At 39.9% G+C, this 20,893-nt stretch overlaps 1 protein-coding gene across 3 annotated transcripts in view; it reads right to left on the minus strand.

The window, feature by feature from the left end:
- Positions 1-225: 225 nt before the first annotated feature.
- gria1a (glutamate receptor, ionotropic, AMPA 1a) overlaps positions 226-20,893 on the minus strand; it is a 75,915-nt gene continuing 55,247 nt past the window's right edge. Inside the window, exons 12-16 of one of the 3 annotated variants that reach the window (XM_084941735.1) lie at positions 18,419-18,617; positions 17,401-17,648; positions 13,553-13,667; positions 6,610-6,744; positions 226-4,720 (exon numbers count right to left, since the gene is read on the minus strand). In XM_084941735.1, coding sequence (XP_084797861.1) covers positions 4,553-4,720; positions 6,610-6,744; positions 13,553-13,667; positions 17,401-17,648; positions 18,419-18,617 — 865 coding nt within the window. In that variant the 3' untranslated portion in view covers positions 226-4,552. Of the gene's footprint in view, positions 4,721-6,454; positions 6,745-13,552; positions 13,668-14,393; positions 14,509-17,400; positions 17,649-18,418; positions 18,618-20,893 lie in introns of all 3 variants that reach the window. The other 2 variants (XM_084941716.1, XM_084941726.1) reach the window with 2 other exon arrangements.

Below are 20,893 nucleotides of genomic sequence, written 5' to 3' on the forward strand. Positions count from 1 at the left end.
TCCGTTCAGTTGTCTAGCAGCTTATGTAACACCGTCTTCCTTTGTCCGCTTTCAAATAAAACAGACTACCTCAGATTATTATTATTATTTTGGATCAGTGCACTCCTTTCAGACCCGGGTAACGCTTTATCCTTCTCTGCTTGTAATATCTAAAGTCATATACCATTTGCCTAAGGCACGGAGTGAGATTTATGACTCCAGTGGAAATAAAACTGAACAAATATCCATAGTTTATTCCTTTATTCAGTTACAAAAGCATGATGACTTCTTTCCAGGACACTTTGGTTAGAAAAAAAAGAAGATTTCTCAAAAGTCTGACTCCTAACAGTGTTCTGTATTCTTTTATATTTATTTAGTTTAAAACTTTGAACCCATTTATTGAACTTTGAATTTTAAAACTCAATTTTAACATTTGTAGAGTTAAAAAAAAACATGACAGTGTTTCTGGTGATTAGATCCCAGTAGTAAAAGTACCATGAAAAAAAAAAGAAATATTCACATGGTGATAGATTTTAAGCACTTCAAAAAAAACAAAAAAACAAAAGGAGATTAAATTAAAATCAACTCTAAACTGGCTTTGAACAACAAAAAGCGTCTGCAGATTAATTAACATCAGTGTGTTGTTTACTTTTTTCATAGCCTTCAAAGTGCCACCTAATTATCCTTTACAATACAAACACTGAATGTCCCTTTTTTTTAAAAAAAAACAAACAAACTTTTTCATTTTGTTTAATTTTTTTTTTTTTTTACAAATCCTGTTATGCCATATAAAACATATTTCCCAAGATAAAGCCTCCACAGAAGAGTGCTGTGCTGTCGTAGTAATTAATACATCATCAGAAAAAAGAAGACGCATATGAAGGAGGAAAGAAAAAAGTATTCACACGGCAGGTAACTAATTCTGGTACACTGAGGCTTGATTTAAAGGAGAACAAACATTTTCACTGGGGAAGAGAAAAATCCTTTTATATACATAACAATGTGGAGATATGTCTGATTTTTGCTTGCCCACTTATGGCGGAATGGCGGAAAGAGAGGTTCCACATTAGATTTGATACCCTTGAAAAAGGAAAAAAAACGATACAAACTCAGGAATAAAAATAAAAGCACATCCATTTGTGGAAGCAGAGGATGAATGCTGCCTTTGTACAGGCGCTTGGCTGTAAAATAAGAGGTCAGCTAGATTCTGCAGTACATAATCCAAAGCTGACCTCTGGCATCCAACAGCAGTGAAAATCCCATTTCAAGCGCTTCGACCTTCCAGTCACCTTAGACTAAACTCACCCCCTTGGACACTGTTAAAGACACGCAGATATCAAGCCAGTGGTGATGGTTGATGCATTTTAGGACTTCTGTTTTCAATGACTATAATTTTGAACCACTTTTAAAAAGAAACTTTAATTTTTACTCACATTTCCCTCAACTTGCTCCCTCTGCTTAAACTTCGGCATTTCCTATATTTACTTGAAAGCCTTTTAACAATTTGGGTATGTGAAATTGCTGTACTCTGCAGTGGAATATTTGTGGAGGTGGGCTGAGGTGGAGTGATAGCTATGTAAGAGGAAAATATGTTCATGCTGGCTGAAGGCACATAATGCAACCTTTACATAGCTCCAGGCTCTGATGTGTTATGAAAAAAAAATGTGAGTGATTTCTCTCCTGGCACATTTTTCAGCTGTACGACTACTCCATTTAAACAATCAGTTTGGCAATAGTCTATTTTTTTAAATTATTGTTGACAAATCCAATGAAAAGAACAAAACCAGCTAAGATTACCAATCTTCCAAAACAAAAATGAACTAGTCAAAGTCTGATACTGTAACTTATTGCTCTGATACTACCTAAAAAAATATCAGTGAATCACCTGACCCTGCTGAAATTTCATTTCGATACAACAAACCAGAATACTGCATATTTCCTTCACTTTATCCTGCACCTTTGCTGCACTAATACTGTAACATTCGGAGAAACTGGGACTGAATGCTTCAGAGAGGATGGCAAAACACAAAATTCCTAAGGATGATCAAGGCATTATGCATTTGTCGCAAAATGTGCAAGCCTGGGGAGGAAAAAAAAGGAAAAAGCTAAAGCACTGGACCCTATCCACTTATATGCTTTTGTGCATTTATGATAAGAGCGCAACATCCAATACATTTCTTATCACCGTGTGTATGTTCTCAGTTTTTCTAAAATAACAGGTCCTCCCGCTATTTGCAGTCAGCATAGTACTACCAATTATTTCTATCTATTTCTATGTAAAGAAAATGCAGAGAGGGCTATCATAGAAAAAGTGTAGAAGTTGTTCAAAAAAATAAAATTGAAATATTACTGTCTGAGGTGAAAGCTTAAAAAAGGACACGTGATTCCCCGTAGTTACTGGATAAGTGGGAAAGCCACATTATTAATGAATGTACTGCTTTAAGGATTATTTCCTAATAAACCTTTAAAAAATACATATAAATTAGGTTTTAATATGTGATGCACTTTGTGAAAAAAATTACAGCTGACTGTCATTTGTTGGTACATGGTTGGAGGCAATTCATTGGTTTGCATATATGAAAACTATTTTCATACACGAAAACAAATGTGCGCTGTTATTATAATTGCTACTGTCATGAGAATATTCATGAATATCTTACTTGTGTGTAAAATGTTGGTTTGAGGACAGACGGGATTTAAGCAAAAGCTGTTTCGGCCCGTTGTGATTTATTGATGATCAGAGCCTTGTGAGAGCGACGGGGGTCAACACTGTCATCGCGTTTTGATTAAAACATCTTCATACTGAAATATGTGACAACACATTTCTCCTGGCTATATCAAACAAGTAAACTAGTACAGACAGCAGCAAAACACTCAAATTGTTCTAATGAAAAAAAAGCAAAAGTGAAAATTGTTGGTATCCTCGCATCTCTGGAATTATTGTCAATAAATGAAAAAAAAAACCTATAGAATCATGCCAGTGTTTCTCGTTTTCCCTCCTGTTACATCATCTTTCCGTTTTAAATCACAGAATTAGCTAAAGGTTTGTTTTCTGCCGTTGGCCACTTATGCATAAGAATATAAATAACCATGGCGTGTGACAAAATGGGCCCAAGAAATGCAAAGTGCATCACCGACGGTCCTTTTATGTTAAATGTACTGAAATGCTCTGGTATGGAATCTTACTTTAGGGCCTAAATGCCAAACCTAGGATGTCTGCTCTTTGTCACATCTGCCCTCTAATGTCCCAGGCCTGTCACTCTGATTCCTCGATACTTGATGTGATCTGAAAGGGAGAACTCGGGAGAGCCAAGCAGCGCAGTGATCACCATAACCTTGACTTCCAATAGCAATACTAACTCCAAATCTGTCAGTCACATCGAGTGTATCAATCGCACCCCCTCCTTGCTGTGCTAGCTAGCAACAACGAGGAAGCCGGCTTTCTGGCTTTTTCGCTCAGTACTGAACAAAACATATCAATGCTGCAACAACTGTAGATAAACTCTAAATTTGTCTTCAAAAAGACTGTCCAGTGTATTATGCTATGAATGTCACAACAGCAGAATACAGTTTAAGGTCACTCAGTATTGTACATACAGGATAATGTGTCATTGTGTCATCTCCATTCTCTTTTTCACGTAGGTTGAGGTGAGCATTTATGAATGTGCCCAATGACTGCTTTGATGATCGATGTAAGTACTCAAACTCAATCTGTGTACAATGTTCCGCATTTGAATGGTCATGTGGCACTAAGACAAGGCATGATGTGTTCAATGACGTCTAGCAGCAATGCTTGTTTGTCGTGGCCTGGACAACTTCTGATTTGAACATCATTAACCGTCATCGAAACACAAGTCAAATCAAAAATACGTGAGACGAACTAATCTGCGCTATCAATCTAGCGTAAACCACTATCTCACAAAAATTGGCTATGCTACTCTGAGCACGTAGTCCTTCAAAAATGGAGTATAAATGTAAGAGTGAAGGAAGGTGGGGACATCCCGAAAACAACATCATATCATCGTAGCAGTCACAAGTGTTTGTCCTCCTCTGCCACATCTGTGCAAAGACATGATCCATCAGCCATCGGAAAGCATCTAGGTAGTACAAGGTCAGCAGTGGAGGTGAAGATATTGCACAAGCAGACTAACGTCAACAGCTCCATCGAAATGGCACAGCGCAGGCGTCACACTGAAGAATAAAATTCTTTTTTTTTCCACATAAATGAACACGGTAAAAAAAAAAAAAAGTCCAAAAACACGCCCAGTTGACGACTTCTTTATTGCAGCACGTTTCCCTTCTTTTTTTCGATATCTATTTTTCAAACACCCACTTACTAAAAAAAAGGAAAAAAAAGTTGCGATTCTCTGTTCATCATTTGCGAGGAGCGGTTTTTAAGAGTCCGTTTTGGCAGTAAGTTTTTGTTCAAGTTGGGAAAGCCGGGAGAATAGATGGGTCAAACCGGACAGCCATGGGTTTTGTTATGTTTTTTTTGAGGTTATTAGAGTCCTGTGCTCTTCTTCTTCTGCCCCACCCTGCCTATCCCCTCGCCGCCAGCACAGTAATATGATGATCACATGCCGGAGGCACCCAGTCCCATGCTGGCGGTGTGGCTCATGCAGGGCAGTGTCTGAACGGTCTTGGGGAAGTCGTGGGTGAGGATTCGTCCGTTCTCTCCGCCGCTCCCGTTGCCACTCATCCTGGTCAGGGTGGAGCAGTGCATGGCGTCGTTGATGGATTGCTGTTGGAAGCAAAAACATCGCAATTAGCCCACAGATCAGATTTTGGTGTATTTGTGCACACATGCGATATCTTGTAATCAAAACGGTGAATGCAACAGTTTGAGCTAGCAGCACACAGATAATGTCTGCAGAGAAGTTCGACTTTTTTCCAGTCTTTTTTTTTACGTTAATACACGCACAAAAGAGTCTGCTGCATGTATGTATGTTCCTTTTTGAATGTTGGGCACGCCAAAAAAATCTGGAGCAAGTAAACTGTTAAACATTCCTTATCAGTTATATTTGCCGGTGTTAAAATTGGGGTACCAGACATTGTGCATCAAATGTCCCAATTTGTAGCAGGAGGAGCCGAGTGAAGGGTGGGCAGAGAGAAGGGAGCTGAGGCTTCACTCATTGGTTTAATAGCTTCATTCTCCAGTCTAGCACAATAAAAGCCACTGGGCTCGAATGCTGACTTAATGATGTGTGATGCTTGTGTGTGTGCGTGCACGTGCCCATGCCCATGCGTGCCACTTCCCTATCTGTCCGCATTCTATAGCTGATTAAATCGGGCAAAGCCAGTGCGATCTGGAGCGACCAGTAAGTGCTGCACGGGGATTGGAGAATTACACCGGCCTCTAATTGGAATGGTGTTGTTGTTTCTTTCAAGTCAAACAGCATAAAGGCACCGCTGGACTAATAGGCTCCTCGCCATTCTCTTCAGCATACTGATCAGGTGGCCCCTTTGTGGGCTGATTAAAACATAAGAGATTTCATGTAAACGATCACTCCTCGCATTCGGCCTGCCTTTTTTTTTTGTTGTTTACATGAAAACGATATCAGTGCGCCCCCCTGGGGGGGCTTTGAAGCTGGAAGAATAAATCAGAGGCTGTTTGTTGTAAATTGATCCACGAAGCTGATAACTAACAGCTGCTGAAGACGAAACCTCACATCTACCAGTAAAGTATAAAGCAACAAGTCCAGCATTTTAGATCTGTGAACATAACAGCAGTTTGAGTTAAGACTTTTCGAGGTCAAAGCAGTGATGGAAGACATGCGAGCCGCACGACGTCTGCCTTATGGTATACATATAAACGATGTTCACCACAATGGGGCCTGCGTTAGCGAGACAGTCAGCAAAAAGAGAAGAAGGAGTAGGGCAGAGAATTGCTCAGAGGGACAGAAGTAGATAGATGTACCACTGTGATTCAAATTGCCTTTATACCTGTGCTGTGGTAGATTATTGTAATGGGTTAAGTAATGGGTTTTAACAAAAGGCCTGTGAGGAACATTGTGCAGTGTGACATCGAAAAGCAACATGTGTACTTAACCACACAGTCAAGAAGGAAATATTAGTTAGAGAACAACATATAGTGACAAATAATCCATCTACATGTAAATTCAAAGGCAAAAACTAACTACATAAAAAAAATGCTACATGCTAACAATCCTGCCACATTAACACATGAAACTCTAAGCAACTGCTCTGAAAACTTACTTCTCGAACGTGACGAAACAGGCATAAGGGCAATTTTGGAATCAAGTGATTGAACAACACTGCAGGAGATCAGTGACATAAAGACTGAGCGAGGGAGCGGCAGAGGTAGAGAGAAGTACAGGAGAGCGTTTGCACTGGAAGCCGTGGGAGGCCCTACTGTGATCACGGTTAGATGGGCGGGGAGGGGGTGTGGAGGCAGATGTCATCATCATCATCATCATCATCATCATCATCATGGCTTGATCACAGCGTTTCCTACCCCGTGGCTGTGCTCTGCCCTTATATCTTAACAGTGTTGTTGGCGTACAGGCCGTAGCTCTGCAGCTCTGTGTAGGGGGCGCTAGCACCACTGTCTAAGGCTGAGCAGTGAAAGGCCTGAGCGGCTGAGGCAGCAGCAGCTCGCGCGGTGGACACCTTCATTCGGCGCGACTCGGTCCTGGACTTGTAGCAGAACTCCACCAGTGCCACCAGCATGGCCAGGCCCAGGCCTCCAATCAGGATGTAGAAGACTCCCGCCACATTGCTGAGGCTCAGCGCGCTGGTCTTGTCCTGGGGGAAGGAGGGCGGAGAGAAGTCGTGAGGAGGCAATAGCGGCAGCAGTATATGACATATAATTGGACTCTTTCTCTCTCTCTTGCTCTCTCTCTCTCTCACACACACAGACAAATTTAGCTATAAACTAGTTTCACAGACAGAAATCACAAGCGAAACGACTCAAATGGAGTACATGTACAGCAAAATGACAACTATAGACAAAAATATTGAGCCACCGCTGACTTCTTTACAATATTCTTAGTAAAACTGAACAAATTGTGCAATAATTTATTGAAACTTGTGGAACCACACGTTGAAATACTATATATATTACATGTGCAGTGTGTTTGGTATCATTATCATGCTAAAAGAAAAAAAAAAGATGACATTGCACAGTGGAATATAATCTACTTTTCTTTTCTGCATGTCAAGATATTCCAAGGTTTTGAGAATCACTTTGCTGCTTATTATAAATTTAAAATTTTTGCCTGTCAAACTGTGTTATATTTGACATTTTTTGTAGATTCAGGTAAGGAATTGGAAACAAATTATGTGTTTTGGCTAAAGTAGTTCTTTGATAAGCTGACCGTTATATGTAGACAAAACATTGGTTCAACCCTGGACTTTGGTGTCTTTTTATGCTTGAATCATTCATAGATCACTGTTTAGCAGCTTCAGGAACTAGGAATAGATTGAAAATGAGTGAAAGAAAGGAACAAAAAAGCCCGAAGAACCATTGGCCAGGAAGTCTGAACAATAATCTTGTTTCTTGGAAATAAAATGTTAAGAAATGAGGGTGGCTCGAGATTTTTTTGCACAGTACTGTTTAACCCACACTAATCCAAACCAGTAGAAACCCACATGTAAAGAAAACGCCTCAACTATTAAGGCACATGAATACAAGTTAACATAAAAGTCGACAAGCTAAGACACACATAACCACACAACAAGAAAATAGCAGGGATAACAATATATTTCAGAGGCCTGGCTCACAAAGCAGTTTTTAACTTTGGATCTAACTTTGGCTTTCTTATCTTGGTGAACTTGGTGAGGAGACCTAAGAGGGGAGGGGGGAACCTTCTTATAAGATACAAGCAGCAGCAGTAAATACTGCAAGTGTTAAAACGATAAGTGCAAAGGGCACAGAGTTATTCTGTGAAACTGGTTCAGTGACTTTGCTTTTCTGAGAAAGTTAACTCATAAATATTTGAAAGATCTTTGTGTGCGCGGTTACAAAACAGAAGCCCTTACAAACGGGAGGTACTACAAAAAAAAAAATGTTCGGCATGTGAAGGTAGGACTCAAAAGGCAGTTTGAAGGTACGATGAGTCAAAGTTAGAGAATGGTGTTCCAGTCAAAAGGCCCGAGTGAATTTATGTTGGCACAGACTGATACCCACTGCAGGCTCCAATGATTCATCAAAACATCCTTAAGCATGAATCGGTCTTAGGAACGCTCCCTCAACATTTGGCTCATTTTATCACCTGTCCCTATAAAAAGGATATCATGAATAATTTGTAGTGCAGCTAGTCTTCTCTCAAAGCCAGTACTTTTAAAAGCCACAAACAAAATCTGCCGTTGCAAGTTAACTACAATGATGAGCTTTTAGTGACTGCTTAGATTTACATAACTTACTTATTCTGTCGCTACAGGAACAGAAAATTTGAGGCTAAACTGTAACATCTGATGACACTATCATATACAGCAGACAAACTGAAAAAAAAGCCTTGATTTAAAAAAAAGAAATCAAACTTTACAGAGACATCATAATAAAACACTTTGAGATTATGCTCTGTCTTAGACTAAGTTGGGATTTATTGTTGTCTTCATGAGAGAGGAAGGCAAAATTATTATTTCCCACAACAGACTTACATAGCACATTAAAATGTCAGCAATGATATTGAACCCTGTTTAATAACCCTACACAAGTGTATATTCTTTTTATAGTATTTCATACTCTACCTGCCTTCAAGTGCCGTGTATCTCTAATTCACTTCCTGCCACTTTGTGCGAATGTCAAGTCAAATTTCACACTTTTATTAAATTGTAAGTGGCCGTTTGCGTGAAATCCAACCTCTTGCATGTGCTCTGTAACAAAACTTTGCTGTTTATCCACTATTTACTGGACTGAATTTAACTTTTAATTAATGTTAACCATATTAGAGGCTTTCTTTATATGGAGGCTAATATTCTGATTCTATTAAGGAAAAATCCAAATAAAGAAAAAGCTCAGAATAAGCAGGTGGAACTGATTACGCCTCTTCACAAACCAATCAGAAAGAAGAATTTCATCACGTAATGTTCACTCTTAGTGCTTTCTCATTTTCTTTTCCTGCACACGTTCTCTGTTATGACGTAAATGCACGAGAACCAAGAGTGGGGACGCAGCGGGTAGCTGATCAATCGTGTGCTACAATAAGATAGCCACTGAGGCATGTGTGACATTTTCATTTCTTCTGCATGTCACTCCGCTCTGATTAAGTGCACGTGCATCCTCACGTAAACACCAGACCGTATTAAGTCATGTTCCAGCATCTGACCCCAAATTTTCAATCAGAATAAAGATAGTGCGTGCATGACTATGTGCGACTCGCTTTGTGTGGCAGGCCCCAGATAGCGTTTAACACTGACTTACATTTTACACAATGTGAAGTCAAAAACATACAAATTACAGTTTTCTTTTTAAATGATAACTTTTTGTTGTGAGGAAATGGGTATAGATAAACACACAAACACGCCCCATAACACATGCATTCATGTGACAACAGCACAAACAAGTTTTTAGTTTGACATTATTTCATATTATGGTTTGTTTATCTCTGCTGCAAGTGCCCCTAACGTTACATCTGTGTCTGCTGATGATATACAGAGGGCATTAATTATTAAGGCTTGAATCAGTGAACCTACCAAACTGATATTTTCTGTATATTAAATATTCTTTTTCATGAAATTATGTGGGGAATGTTTTTTATCACTCAAACAGACACATGGAAAGTTGAGTGGTTTTTAGCAACTAAATAAAACTGAGGCATTAATTTGTTTGCTCAGATAAACTGACTTTAAACCAAAGTGCAAAACTGAGTTTAAAGTCTGTCCAAATATGTAGATATACTCTATAACAGGTGACGTGTGCCAAACTATGTGCTACGGAGGACTGAATCTGCTGTTTTATTCCTCAAACATGCTAGACTAAATGTTGAATTTGTGTTCAGTCAGCTGAATTTGAAAGTCTTCCAATTTATTAGTTTTGTTATATTAAAACTGGAAGAAAATTTTACCACATACTCACTTACAGTAATACATACATACATAACCCCCCCCCCCCAAAAAAAACCCTAATGACTAGCTAAAGTGTTTTACCACTCCACAGTATAAATATGCTCTCAGAGGGTAGTTAAAGTCTGAGTTTTTCAAGAAGACGATTACAGTGTAGTGAAATAAAAAGCTGAATAAGTGCTACAAGTATGCTGTATAGAGATAATGCTAAATAATTAACACTGGACCATTCCAGGTTATTTTGTGGCCACAGAAAACAAATAAAGTGTGATGTGGTTAGTTAGAAATCCCTCTGGGTGCTACTAGGATTGTTAGCTTTGGAAAGAGAGTGCTAGCTTAACTGCTGTTAGCTCTCGCTACATTGTTAGCATACAGATCTGAGAGCAGCATCAAACTAATCACTGAATTCAATCAAGCAAAAAAACTTGATCACTTAATTTAAGTACATATGCGCATATATTACAATAAAGGCTTTTAATTAGTCTGTTATATGTATGGTGGCAAGGTGGTGCAGTGGCTGTCATCTCACATCTGGGTTTGATTGTGTGTGGGGGGTTTTCAGGATGCCTTGTTAGAGTAATTGCAGTCTCTGTCTGTGAGACACCAGCAACCTGTTGAATCTGAACCCTGTCCCTGACCCAATGTCAAACTGGGATATAAAAATTGTATGTAGTCACTATGAATGCACCCAGTGCTTAGCAAAGTCCCACTGTGACTCTTTAAGCTTGGCACTTTTGCTATGTCTTTGAAACCAAATGTACAAGTGAGGTGGGGATTTGACAGAGGAACTGGATGAACATAGACTTGCAACATGTTAGTCACAAAAAGGTAGCATACCCTGATTTATCACCCACCTGGACGATGACTAGCATATAAGCATCTAAGAAAACGAATGGATCACAATGGTGTATTTAATATGACTTCAAACTATCGACTGAACCTATAATTCCATCAGAACAGTTTTTACTAAGGTCTGTTTTCAACCAGAGGAGACGTCTCCTGCTGGGGGGAATGCAGGTTTATGGCTTTTCTGCAATTACTTTACTTTTCTTGAACGCACTATTGTTTATATACAGTTTATGGCTGGGATAGGCTTCAGCTCCACTCTGAACTCTACAGAAAGCCTAACCTCAGATATAACTCCTTGTAACTATTGTGATTTTGTTTGTAACATGCTCCTTGTAGACTGAGCTCTTCATGGCACATAGTTTGACACTTCTGCATAAACTACCAATAGAACTGTCGGTACAAGCAATGGGAGAGTTCAGTGGGCCACACAGAGGCACATAAAGAGGTATCTGAAGTAATGCGCTAAAGCTTTTCTGTCGGGAGAAACTCCTTTTTTTTTTTTACAGTAGATAACAAAATTCTAATGCATGCAAGTGCAGTGGGCAGACTTGATACAACTCCGGGTTAATATGAATTGACATGGCATCCATATATGCATACCTTAAATTAAAAACGTTATGCCAGGATTATTATAAAGGCTAATATATAAAGGCAAAGGCCAATAGCTCATGTTTCATCTTTCTCACTTCATGCCCTTTTGTGTTTCTCATTCCTTTCGACAGAAAAGATTTATGTTCAAAAAGCCTGCTTGAGTAATTCATATTTGATCTACTGCACAAATATAATGTTATCCTAACACTTTGTGTGTGTACATTTGTTTGCAGGATTGGACAAACCGTTTTATAAGGATTCCTTCTACCCAGATCCAAATGTTTAACAATTAATTTTAACAGTCCTTGCTAATCCACCACACATTGTTTATTTACACACTGGGAACGAACAATAAATCTCTGACAACACAATCTCATCAGAGGGAAGAAATAAACAGCAGAGTACTGGCCCAATTATAAGACAGTATTTCTGGTAAGTACACTTTTCAAAGTGGTGGTGGTGGGGGGGTCATTTCACATTTGAAGATTTACTTTTCGTAATCAAAACAGCAGATGTTTTTTTTCTTTGAATAATGGAACTGTCGATGCACTTGCACAGTAAGCGCTATTGAGTTCATTTGCTTTGGTGTTGCTGAGAAAGCGAGATTGAAATTATCCCTCGGCATATATCTGCTAGTATTGATCAACACCCCAGCCGGCCTGTTTCAAAGTGAAAATATGTACATTTTGAAACAAACAAAAATAAACTCATTTCTCCCTTGGTAATCAAATGCGTTTTTATGCAATAAACAAAACTTTTGATCAATTCAGTAAACTTAGTAGCAAGACCACAAGGTGGTCTCTGATGGCAGTCTGGGGAGCTGTCAGTATAATTATCATAAATTGATGACTGTTGTAAAACTAGTCCAAACAGGAATTCATAAAATATTTACAAAAGTATTGGGCCACACCTCTTAATCTTTGAAATCACCTGTTCTTAGTACCTTTGCAACAGGTGTATAAAATCAAGTACCTAGCCATGCAGTGTGGTACTGTAATAGATGACCACTTTTGCAATAAGTCCATTCATGAAATCTTATCCCTCCTAGATCCACAACTGTAATGTAACTGTAATGCTGCAGTTATTACAAATAACTGCAGCATTAACATCAGCACAAACGCTGTGTGCCAGGAGCTTCATGGTATGGGTTTCCAGCTCATGGTGGCCCAGTACTTTTGTCTGTATAGTGTAGCTAATGAATTTTCATATGGTCTAAAAAAGATCTGATCAGTTAATGCACATAAAATGAAGTCATCTTGTCCTCCTGGATACACCTTTACATTAACATTTACGTCATGTTTTTTTTAAGTGGATCAAAAGTCTAATAGATAATTCTGTGAACCAATGTTAATGACTCACACTGCAGACTTTCTGACCCTTTTGTGACATTAAAATTACCATGCCATTTCCCTGCCATTCATATATGTGCACAGGCTTAGTTTAAATAGTACAATCTTTCTTTGCTGGCAAAGGTTAATGTTAATGTTAGAGTAGAAGTGGATTGGACAGGCGGTCAAGTGGTGCCTCTTTTGATCACGGACAGCCCATAAAGACATTGTTAGATATTATTAAACTACAAATGTAACAGTTTAGCTGGAAGAAAATGAATGGATGGACAGATGTAACAATCTCTTCGCTGTGTACTTACATAGTAGCAAAGTGTTTAGAATTCATTCTCCAGAGTGAAAGCTGAAGTAGTTAAACTTTAGAAAAAGTGGCTTTCATTCCCTTTGATTTGTGCATTTTTATTGGTTTCCTATTAATTCAAAATTAAGGTAATTAAATCCAAATATTTTGTTTCTGTAGAGAGATTGCAATAACAATTCTTTCAGGCTGAACTGAGATTTATTATATTCTTCTTTAAAGGTAATAATGCATGGAAAAACATTGATAAGAAAATTTTGTTTGTCCATTTTAATGCATTTTTCAACCATAAACAGGTGAAAGTTATCCTTAATCATCATCTTATATTTGGGCCAATACATTAGAGCTGCCAGAGCCACATGGGGAGTGCTGCTAAGTGCAGCACACTTTGGGCTGGTCTAGTATTAAAGGAGGGTTGTGCTGCGAGGTGCTGTGAGGTGCCAGGTTCGGGTTGGAGACTAACCTTTCTTCCGGAGTCCTTGCTGCCACACTCCCCTTTATCGTACCACCATTTGTTTTTCAGTTTGTCTAAGACGGCTTGCTCATTGAGCTTCAACACCGCTAGGTTTACTGGGACTCTTCCAACCATAAGGGAATAACATAAATAACATATTATACCATGTTATTTTATGTTATTAATTCAGAGACATAAAGAGCAGCAAATAGATACACATGCCTGGATTTGCTTGTTGGCAAAAAAAACAAAACAAAAGAAAAATGTCACACAAACCACACCCACGTGCACACAAATATATTGCAGAAACATCATTAGAAACATCAGTCAAAGTGATATGAATTAATACTCCATCTAGCTCGGTTAGTTTGCTCCCTAAGGCAGTAGATGTGTATTACTATATCACTTTGGGTAACCGGCATACTGCTTGCACTCACTTATGCCACAAGGCTTTCTTAATTTGATCTTTTCCTATTCAAAATCAACCATGTTGTACAGCTAAACTTATAGTCCCAGAATGGATGCGTGGGAGCCACAACACAAAGAACTTTGCCGTTTTAATTAGCACTGATCAATTTTAAATCAGTGCTATTTTGTTTGAGCAGGGAGATATGATGCAAAAATTCCCCTCTCTATGGATTTCAAATTCATCCCCTGCCGGCCAAGCAATCACCCCCCTCAGTCCTTTCCCTTTGCTCTTCCCCACACCACACAGAGAGATTAAGTGTTGCTGGAGTGGTGGTGCAGCGTGGGCCTGCCGGTTACCCCTCTCTTCCCCTTCCCCCACTTCCCACCTCCCACTCTCAGTGGTGGTGGGTTTACCCGCAGGGTTTATCAAACTGGCTCTGACCTTGGAGTCCCCGCCCCCGCTGCCGCACTCTCCCTTGTCGTACCACCACTTGTTTTTCAATTTGTCCAAGAGGCCCTGCTCGTTCAGTTTTAACACTGCCAGGTTTACTGGGTTTCTTGAAAATAATATAAAACGATAACCATTAGGAGACACTCTATGGGACAGATATAAAGAGATTGGTCGTATGGTGGTGGTGGTGGTGATAATGAAATGCTGACTTAGAATTGGAAGCACTTCTGCGTTTGGCTACTGGTATTAAGCAGGAACGCTGGCTTTAGGATGCACGTGTTAGTCACATACCTGCAATGGGGCTTAAACACTGAGTGCCAATACAGTGGGTTTTACCAAGGAGGGGCTTGCCTCAGAGAGAGGCAGAGCAAACACTATAAATGGAGATGCTTTTGGATGCGGAAGTCTGACTACAGATGGTAATTTCCTTTCAGCTGCACCAGCATACAAATTGCTATGGCAACTAACCTATCAATATTCAAGCCATAACAGCATTCTTGTGAATAGAAGCTGATGCTGATTCATTTATAAATAACAGCAGAAACAAATTCCAGCAGAGGTGTCGACGGTTTTAACTGCTACGATCACTTTCACGATAGCTTTATTTCTCTAACTGGCTGAAAAAGATGTTGCCTGACCAACTGCAGACACATCACCCAAAGCACCTCCCCATGGGTAGCTCTGTCTCTCTCTGGTCACTGTGTATTTCCTATAGCTGCAAGGTTGAGGACAAAGACTATCCATCCACAAATCACAAGAATGCCAGAATCTGCAATCAGAATTTGCATATAAAAGTAAAGATTACAGCCTTTACGTGATTGCCTTTTTTTTTTTTGCTCAAATCACACCAATTCTTCTGCACAGGAACAATTTAGTTTGTCGGCATCCTGCCTTTCTCATCACTGAACACAGAAGAGTCTCTACCCCCAACCTGGAGGACATCACACAGCTGTAGGGAAGACAGTTTTTTGGAGCTGGTAAAACCTCTAAATTCTTTCTTAGCCTGGCAGACGCAGACAAAAAAGAAAGAAGTCACGAGAAGAAGTACACGTGGACATGGATGTTGTGGAGAGCTATGGTTTGGTTGGTTCAGCGTGAGCAGATGTCAGGGAGGTTACTGAATGTTAGCGGGATGGTGCAGACCCTGAAGATTGTATATGTCAGAAATGAAGATCAGAATTTACACAGAACGTCAGAGCAATCGACAAGAAAGTGATCTCTGAAGACATTCCTGCAAAATGAAGAGTTATTTTAGGGTTTTTTTCCTCAAAAGTTCTGTTTTCAATCAGGCCTGCAATGCAATATTAGCGCTATCAGCGCTATTAGTCTCATTTACTGCGTAGAAAAGAAATCTCTACTTATGCAAAAATCTAAAAAGAATGACAGTATATAAATGTCTAATTAGGAACTTCTATTGGAACGGGTATCAGTTCTGTAGTTCTGCACAGATACTCTATCAAATTTAAACACGATGAGAAAAAAAAGAGTCAGATTAATGCTTCTCTAATATCCACTTGTCCGTGCAAACTGATTCATTATCAATGCATTGCAGGTGCGATTGGACTCAGCTCTTTGAATTCATGGGTAACTCATTCATGTCCCATTCCGGATGAGCTGAATACATTTGAAATTTCCTACTTAAAACCAAAAAAATCCCTGAGTATTTCTAATTGCCATGCTTTAATACCACTCATGCAATCGCAAATGTTTGTTATCTGTTAATGGAACTCCATATCAGACATCTGTGACCACAATGACAACTTGGGAATAAGGTACATCGCTAGGTAAATAATTAACACAAAGAGAGTGAGATCAAACGGGGGCCACCCTTAGCTGTTCACCACTCTGTCCCACTGCTATGTTGTGGTCTGGGCCAATCCCGACTACGTGACTCTGAAGCAGATTTATATCAACCTCTTGTCTTATCGTTCATGCAGCATTAAACTTCATCTGTGGAATCTAATTTGTATTAAATTTTAAAAAGGAGCTTCTGATCGAGGCTTTAGAAACAGTTCTACTCAGCATTCTGACCTCTGGCTGTCAACCAAGGAGGAAACCCATATGAATCCGCAGCGAGTTTGAATAAAATCTTCCCATATGGCTCCTTTCATTAAAATGAATGAGGCCTATTAGAAATAGATTAAAAGCTTCAGATGCCACCAGCTTCTGCACTCTCTCTGTAGTTGCGGGAGAAATTTAAATGGGAAGTTGGTTAAGGTGTTAATGTAATGTGAAATGACAGCTGTTGCTCTTGGACATCGATGGCAGGAGTAAATCCGGGATGAATTATCCTTCATTATGTCAATTATCACATTAAATGTCGCAAAATACAAATTCCACTCTGCTGACTTCACATTCAAGGTGTGAGCTCTGGCTTAAGTGGTAAAGCAGCTATACGGGATTCTTTAAGTTGTAAAATTGCTTTAGGGGCTCGGATTTTTATGATTGGCACGTTTCTATTTTTTGTATGTGTGTTTGTGTTTAAGGGGGATGATTTGAAGAATATACAGAGAGTTTGAAATATAATTGGAAGGCAGCAAGGAAGCAAAGTGCTCCTTAAAGAGGATAAGAGATCTCATCGTCCTGCTTTATACTTCTGCTAGTGCTCACAAGTCAGCTGGGAATAATCTAGCTGCGTACCTAGATGTGCAGACACAAATAAAGATGATCAGAATTGAAAATGGGAGGGATCGAGCTGTAAATGCCAGTGCAATATGTGCAAAAAGTTGGAGGATGACCGTGACAATAATGAGATGCCTTCTATATCTGATCAGAGCATTTAATACTTAGAAGTTAATCTGGTAGTGCGTGCACAAAGCATTCAGAATGCATGAAATGGCACCAAAAAAAAAAAAAAATCAACCTAAGCACATAAATATGTTCATAAATGAGCAAATACAGACCTCCAAATAAACAGGTGAGGGGTAACGCTCATGCACAGGCACCAATAAAAGCACATGAAGGCTTTTATCCAACCACTGCAGTGGCAAAGGTTTACCTGAGATGGGAGCCCTTTGGTGTGGCAATTCCATAACCTTTGGAGTCCAGGTTGCCTCCCACCTTCATAGTGTCACAGGGTTTCCTCTGCTCTATGTACTCATTCATAGTGGACTCCAGCAGGTAGGCATATTTGCCCTTGGACTTCCTGACTCTCATGACACCCTCGTCTGTCGTTTTGACAAACACAGACGGGTCGGCCGCCTTCATGTAAGACCACATCTTCTCAAACACGGCGATCTTAGACCTCTGACAGCCAGAAATGTTAATAAGAAAAGGGATGGAAGTACAGGGAAAGGGACTGTCAGTATATAAATACTTTATTATCTATCTTTAGAGTGTTAAAGGTAAATGTTAAAATCCTTAAAAATGTGAAGACTTTACTCCCAATTTAACTATTTATGCTCTTTTCATCCAACCCAATATCACTGCAAAATGTGGAACAGACACGCAGGTCCACCGTGTCCATTTCACATTTTGCCTCTCCAAAACATGAAATGGACACACACGCAGACGTTGCTGCACTACCAGCACAGGGAGTGAAAATAATCACGGGAAAGCGTTTAAACAGACATTAGTAACACATTTACATGTATGTACACATTAGCTGCCTAGCTTAATTGTTTCTGGTGATTAAGGACCCTGGAATGTCCTTCATACAGTTTTTTTTCTCTCTACCGACTTTGTGCCTTTAAATATATTATCTCCCCCTGCTGGTAAGGTGAATTCTGCATGCAGTAATGCAACTTGGGCATGCGTGTACATTTCACGTTTTAGAGAGGCAAAGCGTGAAATGGACACAGTGGACCGGCATGTCTGTTACACGTTTTGCCGTGATACTGTGTTGCTTCGTCAGTAGTTACTCACCGTTAGATTGCTGGCAGAGTCCGCAGCTGTGTTTTTGTGATTCTACATTTACTGTGCTCTTATAACACTTTAAAATAACTTATACTTCCCAAATGCCGCTAGCTCACAATGAAAATGTTTAAACCCCGGGTGTGCCAGGTTTTGTTCCTCACCCTGAAGAATTCTTTGGTGGAGCCAGCATCCAGCGTTCCATATGCAATCTCTGTCTGCTTGGCCAGATCCTCGGCACTCTCTATAGGAGACACCATCCTCTCCACAGTCAGGAAAGCAGCCAGATTCGCAGTATAGGATGAGATGATGATGAGAGTGAAGAACCACCAGACGCCTCCAACAATGCGGCCTGACAGAGAGCTAAAAAGAGAAGGACAGGATGTTGTTAGTCTGTCAAAAATAGGTATGCAAAAGATGCTGTTCACACATATCTTTCACAGACAGAGCCAATTCTGCATTAAGGTGGGGGAGAAATAAATAGGTGGCATCCATCTTTCTCTTTATGGAAAATTCTGCACGCAATCAAGAAGAGCTATCTAAAAGAACCCGGTGATGTTCGCACCATTCAAATGATCCACATTACATCACACTCACTGTATCATTCCTCTTTCCACTAGGCTTGGAGATCATACCCCGGTCTGCTAAGGAAAGATAACCAGCTCCACAAAGGCCCACTCAGCTTTCTCCCTGCCAAATTAATCTCACTTTAAGAAAGTCGCCAATATGGTTTATGCCATACACATTAATTGTTGGGGATTAAGAGGCAGACAAGAACACTTAGCCTCTGCTCTAATTGCACTTCCAATAAAAAAAAAAAAAAAGCCAAATTCAAATGCCTGCACTGTGCAGTTCGTTTCCTTGTATCTCTTCACCTCAAGAGAACCCAGTTTGAACAGCAACAGCAAAAATCATGTTGCATTACATATCAGACCCCCTCCCAAAAAATCACTGAGGCACAGGGTGGCAGAGCTTATGCAGTGAAAATGACACAAATCTGAAACAAAAAATAAAAGGCTTTCGTGATTCACCTTTGTACCCACGACTCAAATGGAGCATGAACATGAAGGCAAGATTAAGTATGGAGGGAAAAAAAGAGACAGGGAGAGAAGCCGAAACGTAATCATTTAAGATGCTTTTCAGATGACGGGCAGATGATGAAAGAGCAGCCATGGAGCGAGCCGAGAGCAAACACAGAACGGTTGCAGAGCCTTTGAAAACTGAGTCGGGAGGCTGTCTGTGTGTGTGTGTGTGTGGTGTGTGTGTGTTTTGACTTGCTCACTGCTCAAAGATCATATGGGTGTAGGTGAGGTTAAACTTTGACTGCACAGTGAAATCTTGTGCACGCAGCATGTGTGTTGTGTGATGCAGGGCTATATATGTGTATATATATATATATATATATATATATATATATATATATGTATACACTTGTACCTAGGTGAGTTGGGGACAAGAATAACCCCCTCTCAACCTGAGGCAATGGTTCTCAGACAGAAAAGGGCAGATTGCTCGCTCAGGGTTGCTGCCTTCAAGTGAAGGGGTTCAAGTATGTCAGGGTCTCATTCATGAGGTGAAGAGTGGCGTGGAATACTGACAGATTGCTGCAGTGTCTGCAGCGATGCAGATGTGATGCTATCCCGGTCTGTCCTGATGGGGAGAAAGCTGAGCATGAAGGCAAAGCTGTCCATTTACCGGCTGATCTATTTTCCTACCCTCACTTGTGGCCACAGCGTGTGGGTAGTGACCCAAAGAATTATGGATACAAGAAAGCAATGAGCTTCCTCTGAAGGGTATCTGGGCTTATCCTTCGAGAAAAGGTGAGAAATATGGTCATTCATGAGGGGCTCAAAATAGAGAGCTGCAGTTCCTCCACATTGAAAGCAGCTGGCTGATGTGCTTGCATGGAGCTGTTTTAGGCATGTCCGACTGTGAGGGAATTTTGGGATATATCTAGGTACAGCTTACGGATGCCTCAGTGTCACCCTAGAAGAACTAATGGAGGTGGAAGAGAGAGGTCTGGGTATTAAAGCTCAAACTGCTGCTACCAAATAAGCAGGAGAAAATGGAAGCGATGATGGATGCCTATTTTTATGATTTACAGATATGTCAACACACTCATATATTTAACATACACAATACACACAAATATTGAGATACAGATATATAACTTTCTGCACATCTGCAAATAATCCTCCTACAATAATATGCTAAGGTTCTTCAGGTGATATTCATAGAAGTGAACAACCCTTTTGTCATCTATACATTAGTCAAGAAGCAAGCCAGCCAGCATCCATACATCACATTATGGTTACTGAAGTGTCTGTATGATTCCTATAAGATCTTTTTGAATTTTTACAAGAAAATGTTTACTTATTTTTATTAAGCCTTCCAGAAAGCTCAAATGTTGCCATTGTATGAAATATATTGCTTAGAAAAAAAGAAGCAGGGGTGTCAAACAGAAGCCAGAATCAGTGGAAGTCTGTTTCTGTTTGTTTGGTCAGAAACATTCACAGCAGTGGCCTACTGGAGGTCATTTTGTAGCTCCAGTAGTGCTCATCCTGTTCCTCCTTGCATGAAGGAGCAGATACCAGTTCTTGCTGATTTGTTAATGACCATCTACAGCCCAGTCCAGCTCT

This window comes from Perissodus microlepis, chromosome 2, assembly GCF_051167445.1.
Source record: "Perissodus microlepis isolate ML-2025 ecotype Zambia chromosome 2, ASM5116744v1, whole genome shotgun sequence".
Taxonomy (NCBI): domain Eukaryota; kingdom Metazoa; phylum Chordata; class Actinopteri; order Cichliformes; family Cichlidae; genus Perissodus; species Perissodus microlepis.